The 12323-nt window shown below is 34.7% G+C and overlaps 1 protein-coding gene across 1 annotated transcript in view; it reads left to right on the forward strand.

The window, feature by feature from the left end:
- The window catches only part of CDH7 (cadherin 7), a gene marked incomplete at both ends in the record, with an annotated part of 110192 nt that overhangs the window by 56498 nt on the left and 41371 nt on the right, over nucleotides 1–12323 (forward strand). Inside the window, one exon of the mRNA XM_081252485.1 lies at nucleotides 515–702. Within this exon, the coding sequence (XP_081108611.1) occupies nucleotides 515–702 (188 nt within the window). The remainder of the gene's footprint in view (nucleotides 1–514; nucleotides 703–12323) is intronic.

Consider the following 12323-nt stretch of genomic DNA (forward strand, 5'->3'; position numbering starts at 1 on the left):
CCTTGTCCAGTTTTCTGAAACTTTTGCAGCAGAAGATACTATTATGGAAATTCCAACATTGAGTAATCAGAACTATTTAGGCTTGGTTTTTGCCCATTTGAGGCCTAAGCTATACTATTTTAATTTTTTAATATTCAATATTTATATTAATTGCATTTTAATTCTTTATAGTTAATACTCAATGTTAAGTCTATTTATAATTATTTGAAATTTATCTTTACTATTAAAAGTAGCATATTTCTCAGCACTAGAAATACCGGAATGGAGGATCTCCTCATGCCTTTCCCCAGGCCATCTGTTTCTGCTCTTACTTATTGATTATTATCTAATTATTTCCATGAAATTTCTTGAGGCTGCATGAAATTTGTCATTTGTCTCTTATTGCTTTGTTATCTTCTTTATCAAAAAATTAAAAACAAATTAAGCAAAGATGGTGCAAAATAGCCAAATAATTAAATTTTTATTGGTTAGTTTGGTATAAGGTTTTGTTCATTTCTTGTTTTTAATTTCACAGGGTCGTACCAGTATAACGTCCCAGAATCATTGCCGGTGGCTTCCGTTGTGGCCAGAATTAAAGCTGCCGATGCGGATATAGGAGCTAATGCTGAAATGGAATACAAAATTGTGGATGGTGATGGATTTGGGATTTTCAAGATTTCTGTTGACAAAGATTCACAGGAAGGAATCATTACTATACAGAAGGTAATATTTATTTTTGTTTCCTGTGAAGGTAATATCATAGAGATTATTGAGAAAACTTGTCTGGAAGAATGTGTTAGACACATTGAATGGCTTTATGGGACCATTGTTATTTTAATTTTAGGAAAAAATGCTGTGCATTTATTGTTACGTGTCGGGATTGTAGAGAAAATTGAGTAACGTGTAATTACACTCTATCAGTTCTATTCTCTGAGCAAACCCACAGCTCTCATCTAAGCTCTGTAACAGAAAAGCATACTGGCAGATGTGCTGTTTTAAATGACCTGCTTGGCGAGATGAATATTCTTTTTTTTTAATTAATTTTTATTGGAGTATAGTTGCTTTACAGTGTTGTGTTAGTTTCTGCTGTACAGCAAAGTGAGTCAGCTGTATGTATACATATATCCCCTCTTTTTTGGATTTCCTTCCCATTTAGGTCAACACAGAGCAGAGTTGAGTTCCCTGTGCTATACAATAGGTTCTCATTAGTTATCTGTTTTATACATAGAGTGTATATATGTCAATCCCAATCTCCCAATTCATCCCCCCCGAATATTCTTCTTTGTTGACTATTTTAGTAATGAAACCGTAAAATCATCCAAAAGTCCTTGTAAGCAACTAGACAAGCACTCCACATACATGAAAATAATATACGTAAACTTGGAAATAGAAACTGAAATGTTGTAGACTAGCTACATTATCAGCCATTCCTTTTTAATATTTATATTAACTGAAGTATTTGAAAAATTTATATAAACAGAGCATGGAAAGTTGTGAAGCCTATCATAATCCCTTAAAAAATAAGTGCAAAAGAGATTTTAAAAAATCTTTATAATCCAAAATAAAGACTATTTGCCAAATTAGCTCCCAACACTGATTAGATATGGGGGAAAATGAGCTGTTAACTCCCTTTGATCTGTACAGATGTGATCCTTGACAAATGTTAAAAAAAAAAAAATCAAATGGAATTGTTCCAGAATATAGTCTTATTTTCTCAAATGTTTGAAATACTAAAAATTAAAACATATATGAAAATGCCCACACTCAAGATACTGGGATTTTATGCCAGTGTAACAATCCAGGTGTATAACTCTGTAATTAACACTCCTCAATAATTAACACATCAATAAAGAAAGTTATATTTTAGTTGTTATAGGAAGACATATGTTCGATTTCAGGCCAATGGGCAAAACATTTCTGCAATTATTTCCAGTGGACAGCTGCTGTTTTAGCTCAGCTGGTGACAATCTGTCTAAAAAAGTTTTAAAAAGTAGGCTAGGCCAACTCTTGGTAAAATGTTTTGTTTTGTTGTCTAAAATAAAAGGAATGCACTAAGATGCAAGGCTGCTCAAAGATTTCAGAGATTCATCTGAAATCAATCTGCTCATATTCCAGAAGTTTTAAATATATATTGAAATTATTTTATTGAACACATACATATATTTCATATATTATAATGAGACAGCATAAATCATTGAAGAAATATATAAATACAAATATATATGTATTTGATATGAGATATTTGATTCAGTAATAGAAAAAAAATTTATACTCAATTCCTTGATATTATTTCTAGAAGTTTTAGAGAATTGTTTTTAAAAAAAAAGCTCTAAGAAAACTGGATAAATGCATTTAATCTCACAGCATAAAACTCATTAAAAAAACTATGAGGTAAAAATTAATGATAACTTACAATGATATAAAAGTCACATAAATAATTATTACTACTGTTCTAGGTAGTGATTAATATCTGCTAGGACTTATCTTGAGTAATTTAAAGGCTTCTTACTTAATTCTCAAATCTCATGAAGGTATTATTAAGTACAGTGAACATATGGAATCATTATAGAATGTCCAACAAAAGAAAAAATGGTTAATTTTTGATATTTCCAAATTGTAGAATCTTGTACATCATCAAAATGATGTGGTGACGTTGTCTTAGCATATTAACTAATATGGGAAATGATTGTATAAAATATTACATAAAAAAAAGCAGTATCCAAAATTTTACAGACCCTTTGTTTCAAATTTTCATTTATATAGAATAAAAATTGCAGGAAAATGTTAAAATGATAACAGTAATTGTTTCTGGATGTTCACTGTTTTTCAATGTATAATATGCATTTGTTATTTTAATTACAATGTTACTAGATTCATAAGAATATTATTCAATGACCAAACCAAAATATATTTCATTAACAGCACTGTATGATCTACTTTTAGTTGATGAAAACTCTTGTCCAAATGCAGAAATATGTCACAGAGATGTCAGTCACTAGACTGAAATTTAGTGTGTTGTTGAAGCTTTCTCAGGTATTGAAAAAGACATTGTTGTCCTCTGTCTAATGAATTAAGATTCAAGAACATTCCAAATCCCATAAGCATTTAGATTAATGGATTAAAAAATTTTTTGATACTAGAGATTTCTACCCATGCACAGCCAAGTGAGTGATGTTGTGTACCTAATAAATGCCCCAAAATTGGTAATTAAAAATTTATCAATCTGTCATTATATGGGAAGTTAGCTAAATGTTTCAATAATTTCTTATGCTAAATATGAGATCAAAATTGTGTTATTTTCTGTTGAAATTATTGACAACGAAAAATAAGTTTTATTTTCTCCAGTGGCTTCTAATAGATGAATACTGTCTAATTTTTATTGTTTCTCCTCCTCTGTTTTCTTATATAATGTCAGTGATTGCCTTTGGATAATTAAGCACACTCAGTGTACAGGAAAATCTTGAGAGACAAGATTGTGGCGTAAATAACCAGTAAAATATTTAATATTTAATGAAGAGAATCTTGTTCACTTTGAACTCTATAAAGCATAGAACCAAGTCGGATAATATCTACATAGAAATAAGTGGAACTAACACCTCTTAGTTTTCTTCACGCTGAAAATCTTTAGTGTTAGCAAATGTTGCTTCACACTTTCCTCCTACCCTCTTTCTCCACACAGTTCTGCATAAATAATAGATATCGAGGTAATTACATGGTATACATCGGCCTAATTTTTATTTCCAAAGCTCCCTCCACCCACAAACTCCTTTTTAAAAATTATAGTTCTGCATTTTCTGCTCATATATTCCAATGCCTAACCAACCCAACACAGAGTTCTTACTGCTATTGAAATAAACAAACATAAAAAGTGGCTTCTCGAAGAGTTAATTAAAAATAATGGAAATGATATATTGGGTTGGCCAAAAAGTTTGTTTGGGTTTTTCTATAAAATCTCACGGAAAAACCCAAGTGAACTTTTTGGCCAGCCCAATATTTACTTTGCAGTTCAAGCTTTAGTGATCAGTGAATTTTTTTCACTTGAAAAACTTGCTTATGGTATTAGAGGTTAATCTAGTTTTTAGATGAAAAAGTACTGTTACTTTGTAATTTTTTAATTTTTGAGAAGTTTTTTATTAATTTATTCAAAAATGGAATTCACATTTTATGTGCAGTGACTACACCTAGCACTGTACCTTAGTATTAGTTTTGTATTAATCCAGGGCTTCTCCCGTTTAAAAACCTCAAATAAGGCTCATATTCCAACTCCTTACATGGACATCTAAGAGCTATTTTTGGACCCCTAGGATTATTTAGACATATTTAACAGATACATATCCCACTATTCCTAGTTTTATTCAAAGATCTAGAGTAGACACTAAGCCACTTTTAACTCCTAGAAGCAACATAAATTTTCTTCTCGGTCTTCAAACGTCCCCTCCTGGAGGACTCACTGATGCTCTGCTCCTGTGCCCACTTACTGTTGCTCATCTTTTTTTTTTTTCCGGTACGCGGGCCTCTTACTGTTGTGGCCTCTCCCGTTGCGGAGCACAGGCTCCGTACGTGCAGGCTCAGTGCCCATGGCTCATGGGCCCAGCCGCTCTGCGGCATGTGGGATCTTTCCGGACCGGGGCACGAACCTGTGTCCCCTGCATCGGCAGGCGGACTCTCAACCACTGCGCCACCAGGGAAGCCCTGTTGCTCATCTTTTAAGACTGGAGTGTTGCTCCCATTCTTCCTTCTTTAAACCAAATAATTAAACAGGGGAAGTAAAATTGTCTGTACCACAATTTGTTTTTCTTGATCAAGGAAGGGTGTGTGTGCATGCATGTGTTTCCCTTCAATGTTGGGAGCTGGTCTAGTAAAAATGTAATACCATGGGGTTTTTTTTCCATAAATTTAGCTGTGGTCCCAAAGATTTGGGCAAATATCTAAGTCTCTATAGAAGTGTCCAAGAGAGCCCAGGGCCCATTTGCCAGCCAACTGGTCGGTCCTACCTAGTCTCTCAAAGATTTGAACATGACCTGAGAAAGGAGTTGCATAGTAGATGGATAACGCTATTCCCCAGGTAGACAGGGGAAGGGAGACTTTCTTATGGAAGTAACCACCTGTGCAGAGCTTTGTCATGTGAGATAGCACGTTAAGCTCAGAGAATTAGAAATAGGGCCATTTTACTGGAGCACAGTGTGGGAGGAGGGGATGCTGGCATGAGATGAGGCAGTGTAAGTGAATGGTCTCTTTATGCCTCTTTTGCAAGGCCACTGTTACATATATGTACAGTGCTTTGCAAATGAGAGTGGATTACAAATAATAAATATTAAAAGGTATTTTACTTTCAGCTACAATAAAATAGGCTATGGAATAGAAAATTATGTTTGCTAATTTCTCTTGAACCCTTATTGTTGGGACTGTGATAATTCTAATTCAAAGCATTTCTTTTCAAAGCACTGAATTTTAATGATATTTATTTAAACATTTATTTAAACTATTATCACTTTCCTGGCCACAGTCAAGTAGCACACCTTTTTTACTGTTAAGTTTAAAGCCTTAAAGTCTTTTCTTTTCTTGTCCCTTCTTGACCCATAATAGATCTTGTCTCTTTGCTTTTTTGTCTTTCGTGTTTTTTCCTACTCTCTTTGGCATTACCCTAAGATTGGTTATCATTGCTTCACTCCAAAACTATTTTCATTGTTCCTGAGCTTTTTAATTTTTAAATCTATCCTTTTTAAAAAAACTTGCTGTTCAAAACTCAACACTGTTTTATTTTTATTATTCCAACTAGTTTGAAAAGAAGCTACTTTATACTAAGAGATTAAGACAGAGTGATACAACAAATTGAAAGGAAGTGGTAAAATAATCATCAATGAGGTTATAGATTTAGAAAATTCTAAAAATTTATTGAAAAATTATTAGAATTAAGGAGGGCTTTCAGTAATGAGAACTACAAAAGTAAGTTACAAATCAGTAGCTTCATTATAGCTCATGAGAACATGTGTATGAGCTCTGGTCTTCAATCCAACTGTATGGCTTCAGCCCACTAGAAGTTGTATGTGGAATATCCATCCCTCTTGCCTGTATCTCTAAACCTTCCATCTTAAAGCAGTGTGATCTCACAAAGGCAATCTTTATTCCCAAATCCAAGCACTTTTCCATCAAGGCAACAGTATCTTGATTCTCAATTTCAGAAGTGTGTCTTTGTTTACATTTTTTTTTAAACTAAACTCTCTTTGTAGTGTTTTTCTCAGAATGAAGGAAGTCCTTTCTGAAGATTTGCTGATTCTCTCTGTTAAGAACTAACAACTACTTATGACACTCAAGGACAGGATTTTGATTTTCAGTTCTACTTCTCAAGATTTCAGTAAATGGGGGTCTATATTCCATTCCAGCTAAAACATTTCCAGAGACCCCTCTGAGTGAGCAGAGTCTGAGAAAACATATATGAGTCCCATAAATTCAGTATTCTTTTCATGACCAGATAATAGGAGAATCATTTGTGAAATCTAGAATGGATTTCTGAATCTGAGTCACAAGAGCATTCTGATTAAAACCAAGAAATTCTGAAAGAAGACAAATGAAGCCTTCTTCCATTGTTCTCAGAATATTTTAAAATTTTCACTGAGATAAACTAGAGAATGCTATGGACAGTCCATAAATATGAACCATTTGTTCATAGGTTTTCCAGGCTCTCCTGACTATAGGAAAACCTTTACAACCAGACACTGCTAAGATGTTGATGAGCTTTTTGTTAAAGACATAAGTATATTTGTTCTGATGATGTGTATCTCAGGGTGTTACTTCACATTTGGATAATAGAGTTCCTATGTCCATTTAGCTAGTCATTTATATTGGAATTAAGTTATTTTGTACCTGTGAACCATGCTTGATAATCATCTGAACTTATTTTCTCTCTACTCTATAGTATAATAAAACTTTAGTCCATTGCTTTTTCATAAACAATGCACTGTCTTGGTTATAATGAGATTTATTCCAGTTTGAGCAAATTATTAACATATTTTGAAACATCTACATATGCTGTACTTGCATAGGGTGAACTTGGGAGCAGGGAGAGAAGAACAGAAAAACAATCTTTTTCTAAAACATATGCTAGAAAAACAAAAAGAAGTACAGAATTGTAAAAAGTTATCTTCAGGTATGCTATTATTGCTCCAGTGTCTTATATAGAAATATAAATTCTGCATATGACCAAATATGCAGAATCCACAAGGCTAAAGATTTGTATAGATGCTACCATAGAATTATTTTTTCAGAATTCAATTATCCTTTCTATACATTAAGAATAGACATGCTTATATATTTTAGGTATTTTTTAAAATGATAACAAAACCACAGTGTTAAACCATTAAAGCAAAGTACAATCTATTTCTGTGGCCATTTATGAATGATTTGATGATAACCTTTAAAACCAGTTTTACATAGGGCCTCAAAATTCACCAAGCATAAACATAAGTATTATCCCACGTGAGTGAAAACTGTGTCTTTCTTTCTACCTAGAATTCTTTCTGTTTACATTTCCCCATCAGAATTTACAATGTAGGAAATTTAGTCTTCTGTTTTTCCTTTGAGGTATGGCAATCTTACCTTTAACGTACTTCAGTTTTCAATGTAAGACCTCAGTTGGGATTATCTAATGGAATTTTGCTTCTATAAAATACATTACTACATAGATTACAGTACAGTAAAAAATGAGCATTTTTCAAAATGCATTTCCTTTCAAGGATAAGTACACATCCATTTTCTGGCACAGGGATGACTTGTATGGTGGCTGATATCATACTGTCAAAGAACATATTTAAGCTTCTTCAGGCCCATTCTGCTGTGCTATCTTCATAGCCTCCTCATTTTCCATACCCTAAAATAAGGTTGAATGAAGTCAAAACCATCAAATAATAGAGCATTGTTGGGGAGGTATTGATAACATGGCCTCCATTCCCTGTGGGAGAGGAAGGGTTAGAATATGCCGCATCCTGTCCAACTTCCACTCAGCTGCACAGATTTCTGAGCTCTGGGTTTGCTGTCTTGTTATTGAGACGTGTCCTTTGTCTGCTGCTTGCAGTAATCCCCAGAGTCAAGTATGTATTTCAGTATTTCATAAATGCTGTTGATGTGTGGTAGAGGAAAATGAAACCAACAATATTTCCAATTTATTTTTCTTCTTTTCATTATATTTTTTTTTCTTTCAAAGATGTTATTTAAGTAATCCTGCTGCTGTGGATGCACATTTCTCAAAATGGAGGAAAGATATGTGTCTCCTTTGACTGTGAAAAAGCATACATTTTGGATTTTTGTTTTAGATTAAAATAATAACTCTAATTTAGTGAACGTCTGAATTTCAGATTATATTTTCCAATGTGTTCAACCTATTGTTACTATGTATATATAAGTGGATCCTAACATCATCTTAATCATCATGCACATGGGTGCATGTGTATAGACTCTTCTCTACATATTTCGAGTATAATAAATGAGTATAAATTTACTTATTTTTGAACAGTCAAGATTAGAGATGAATTTAGGGTCTTAAAAAAATAAGATAGCAACACTCTTTGAAGAAAGTTGATCAAAGAGACGAAGACCCTGTTCCTTAGGAGTATTTTCCATTTTCTTTGATTTTGGCAGTTATCAGAGCAATCTTCTCAGAATATGTGTATGTCAAAGACATATTCCAGTGAGCCCTTCATGGTTTTTTGTTTTGTTTTGTTTCGCTTAGTACAAGTCACAGATAATGCACAGTTTTCCTTATTTCTGTCTTTTTCCATGGTGTGTTGTTTCCTAGATTAGTTTCAATGGGTAGGATTCCAAGAAAGAGATATTTAAGAAGTAGTTAAGAGGGGATTTAGTGATTACCTAAGGAAAATTGGAGAGAGAATTTAAGGATAAAACTAATGATTCTAGTATGAGTAGCTAGATGAAAAATGTGCTGTTCCTTTAGAATGGGAGTGTGGAGGTGATTAAAATGGTTTGCAATATATTTGCGTTACCTGTGATGTCTAGGTAAGTATTTCTAGAAGGTCATGAATGAGGGTTTGTAGCTTAGAGGAGAGCTCTAGAGTACAAACTTAGGTTTGGGGGTCATATCGTATGCATGGCAATTAAAATGAAAGGGACGACTGAGAACATCAGCTCTAGCATGCATATAAAATGAGGGAAAGAATGCTTTAGACATTACTTGGTGAAACTGACAAATTTAAGTTAGGGCAGAGAAAGATTCAGAAAAGGCAATTTATTATATTCTTCCAGGATTAAGATATTTTAAGAGAATTTAAAAATAACTGATCAACAAAGCAAATAAAAATTCATATTTAGATCAATAAAAAGAATTGCATATATTGTCAGTAGAGGGAGGGGATTGATGGATCCTGGAATCTACGTTATATAGTAAAGGCAGGACACAACCAATAAGGGAATGATAAGAGTCAAAGGCCTGGAGTTCAAGGAAATTTCCACGTCTAGATCTGATCTCTCTGCCACTAGTTCATTTAGTCATTTCAAGTCTGTTTTGGTTCATTTTCCCTGGATATGCAGCCATCACATGTCAAAAAGTGAAGTCACCCACTTTTGTTCTCTTCCTCTTTGTGATTGTATCAGCTGCTACCTAACAAGTCATCCCAAAGCTGGTGCTTTAACACATTATTTCTTTAGGTCATGATTTCATGGGTCAGCAGTTTGGTGGGGCCTCAGCAGGGTGGTCTTACGAGGGCTCACACATGGGTCAGAGGTCAGTTACTCGTGAGCTTGGTGGATCTGCCTCTGTAGAGGTGGCTGTCTGTCTGCTGGAATGACAAGAGAGGCTGGAAGTGTGCCTTCCAGCAGCCAGCAGCTAACCTGGCTTTGTTCCATGAATTGCAAGAACAAAAGCTCCATGGTCTCCTGAAGCTGATTTCCGGAACCGACACAACATCACTTCCACCACATTATATTGATCGAAGCAAGACCAGGTGACCCAGATTCAAGGAGTGATGGGGGCGTGGAATACATGAAAAGAGAGGAGCTATAAAATATTGTGGATACTGTGAAAGAAGAAAAAAGATTTTGGGTCCCACCTCTGCTCCAGAGAAACTAAAAAACCTTCAGGTTACATTTACATGAAGTGGCAAAAGTAAGGGTGAATCTCAGATCTGCTGACTTCCACTTGAATCTCCTCTCCACTGTCAGCTGTGTATATATAAGTGGATCCTAACACAGCTGGATCTGTGATAAGTGGATATCTGTGATAAGTGGATTATCTTATTATCCACTTATCTGTGATAAGTGGATCCTACCCACAAAGTAATTGTGTGGATCAAGATTAATTAATAGTTGCCACTATTTGATAAAGGTCCCCAGGAAAACATAAACTAAACTGTCTTTGGGTCATAATCTGGATTCAGCTTCCCTGAAAACGAGACCCTTTCATGGAAGTTCCTGGTCCAGTCAGTAGTGCATGCTGGGAAATATGGGCCTCAGCACAGTAAGGGAATCAATCTGAGCTATACTGTGAACCAGGTTTTTGATGCTAGGCAGGAATATAGTCATTGGCAAGGCTTGTTTTCTACCTTCTGCTTATAGAATCCAAACAGCCTACCTAAATTCACTCTTAGAACTATAACCTGCGCAGGGTAAGGACTATATAAATGTGTATTGTTCACAGGAAATACGTTCAGCCGTTTATGGTGGCCTCTTTGTAGACAAGTGCAATTAGCAATTTGAAATGTGTGTGCATTTAGTTGGTGGTCATAGAATTTTTTTTAAAAGTTACAAAATGGAGATGTGTTAGGATACCTGCTTGAATTGCTTTTTAAAAAATATTCAGTGATCTTTATATCTAGGTTAAAATGTTAACGAGCTCAGAGGGCACTCGTGGAGCTAGATAATGGAAATAATAATTCCTGATATTTGTATCCTTATTTTATTCCTAATAGCTTGACATAATTTAATGTCTTAGGCTTAAACATTTCTGCAGTTACTCATAAACTGGACCCTTTCTCAGGGTCCCAGTTTACCTGTAGAGCACCAGATACTTTCTATGTAGTGGAAGTGATCTTTGCAAAATGTGAATGTTTGTATCAGGCACCTGAGAAGCAGCAGTGTTAAAGTATGGGTTTTTTGAAAGCTAAAATAATGACTCTCATTCAAATAATTTATTCTTAGATTTTTTTTTCTTTTTTCTTTCTTCACTCAGCAGTCAGTGAATCTCTGTCCTAAGACAGTTGTTACCTACTTGTAACAACTGGTAACCTACCTACCTACCTCTGTAAGATTATACATTTGGCTTCTCTCATAGATCTCAAAGCCTAGCACAGTGAGACAGACATGAAAGGGTCAGTCCCTTGTAGAGGACACCCACAGAGCTGGCGAAACTTCCAGAGGTCTTCTCCCCTTCACACCTGAGCCTCTCTGAGGGCTTCAACGTGGACCATTATATACATAATTATTACATATATATATATATATATATATATATATATATAACAATTATATATATGTGTGTGTGTATATATATATAAAACAATTTAGAACATATCTTTCTCTTCCCTCTTCCCTATAAAAAAATAACTTATTGCCCAAATCTGGATATAGGTTTTGTGATTCACACAAATTTCAAGACAGGTAAAAGCTGCATGCTGCTGATAAAATCACTTGTAGTTGTGAAAGCAAAAATGTCACTGGACAGAGTTAAACAAGTAAGACAGACCTCAAGGATATTGCAGTTAGGAGAGAGAGATGAGAATTCAGTGTAAACTCAACTCAGGTGAAACAAAGGCCTGGAGAATTTTGTAAAAGCTGGAGTGTGTGTGTGTGCGTGCGTGTGTGTGTGTGTGTGTGTGTGTAATGAGGGCAGGGGTGTAGGTGACACTGTGTTTGCTTTACCCAAAGGAAAAGTAAATTTTCTTGTATTTTCATGATAGCAGGTAGTTTTGTAACTTGGAGCAAGACTCTTGCTGAAGATTGGTTCTAAGAAAAGGTAGGTCAGGGCCCTAGAGTCAGGAAGAAGCCTGTCTACATTTAGTCAAGCTGACAGAGATAATAAGGCCTTCTTGGGCATAACCCAGGGACGGGGGGGAAATAAAAGCAGTAGTGCAGTTGTACATAATAATGACGTTTTTTTGCTTTTGGAAAGTACTTAGGGAAAAACTTTAGAATTCTTATTGTATTTAAATGTACAAAATTGTTCTTTGCTGAGATACCTTGTCCAAGGTTGTAGATTACTTCTAAGGTTCTGGGCAGTAGATTTATTTAGAATAAATTAATCATAAAGGGAAAGTTATGATTGTGGGTTCTTTTGCATTGGTACAGTTTCATTTAAGCCCATTTATGTAGGAAAAATGATTTGTATTGATTTGATCAAG

The sequence above is a fragment of the Mesoplodon bidens genome (genome assembly GCF_964165515.1).
Source record: "Mesoplodon bidens genome assembly, chromosome: 13".
In the NCBI taxonomy this organism is placed as follows: Eukaryota; Metazoa; Chordata; class Mammalia; order Artiodactyla; family Ziphiidae; genus Mesoplodon; species Mesoplodon bidens.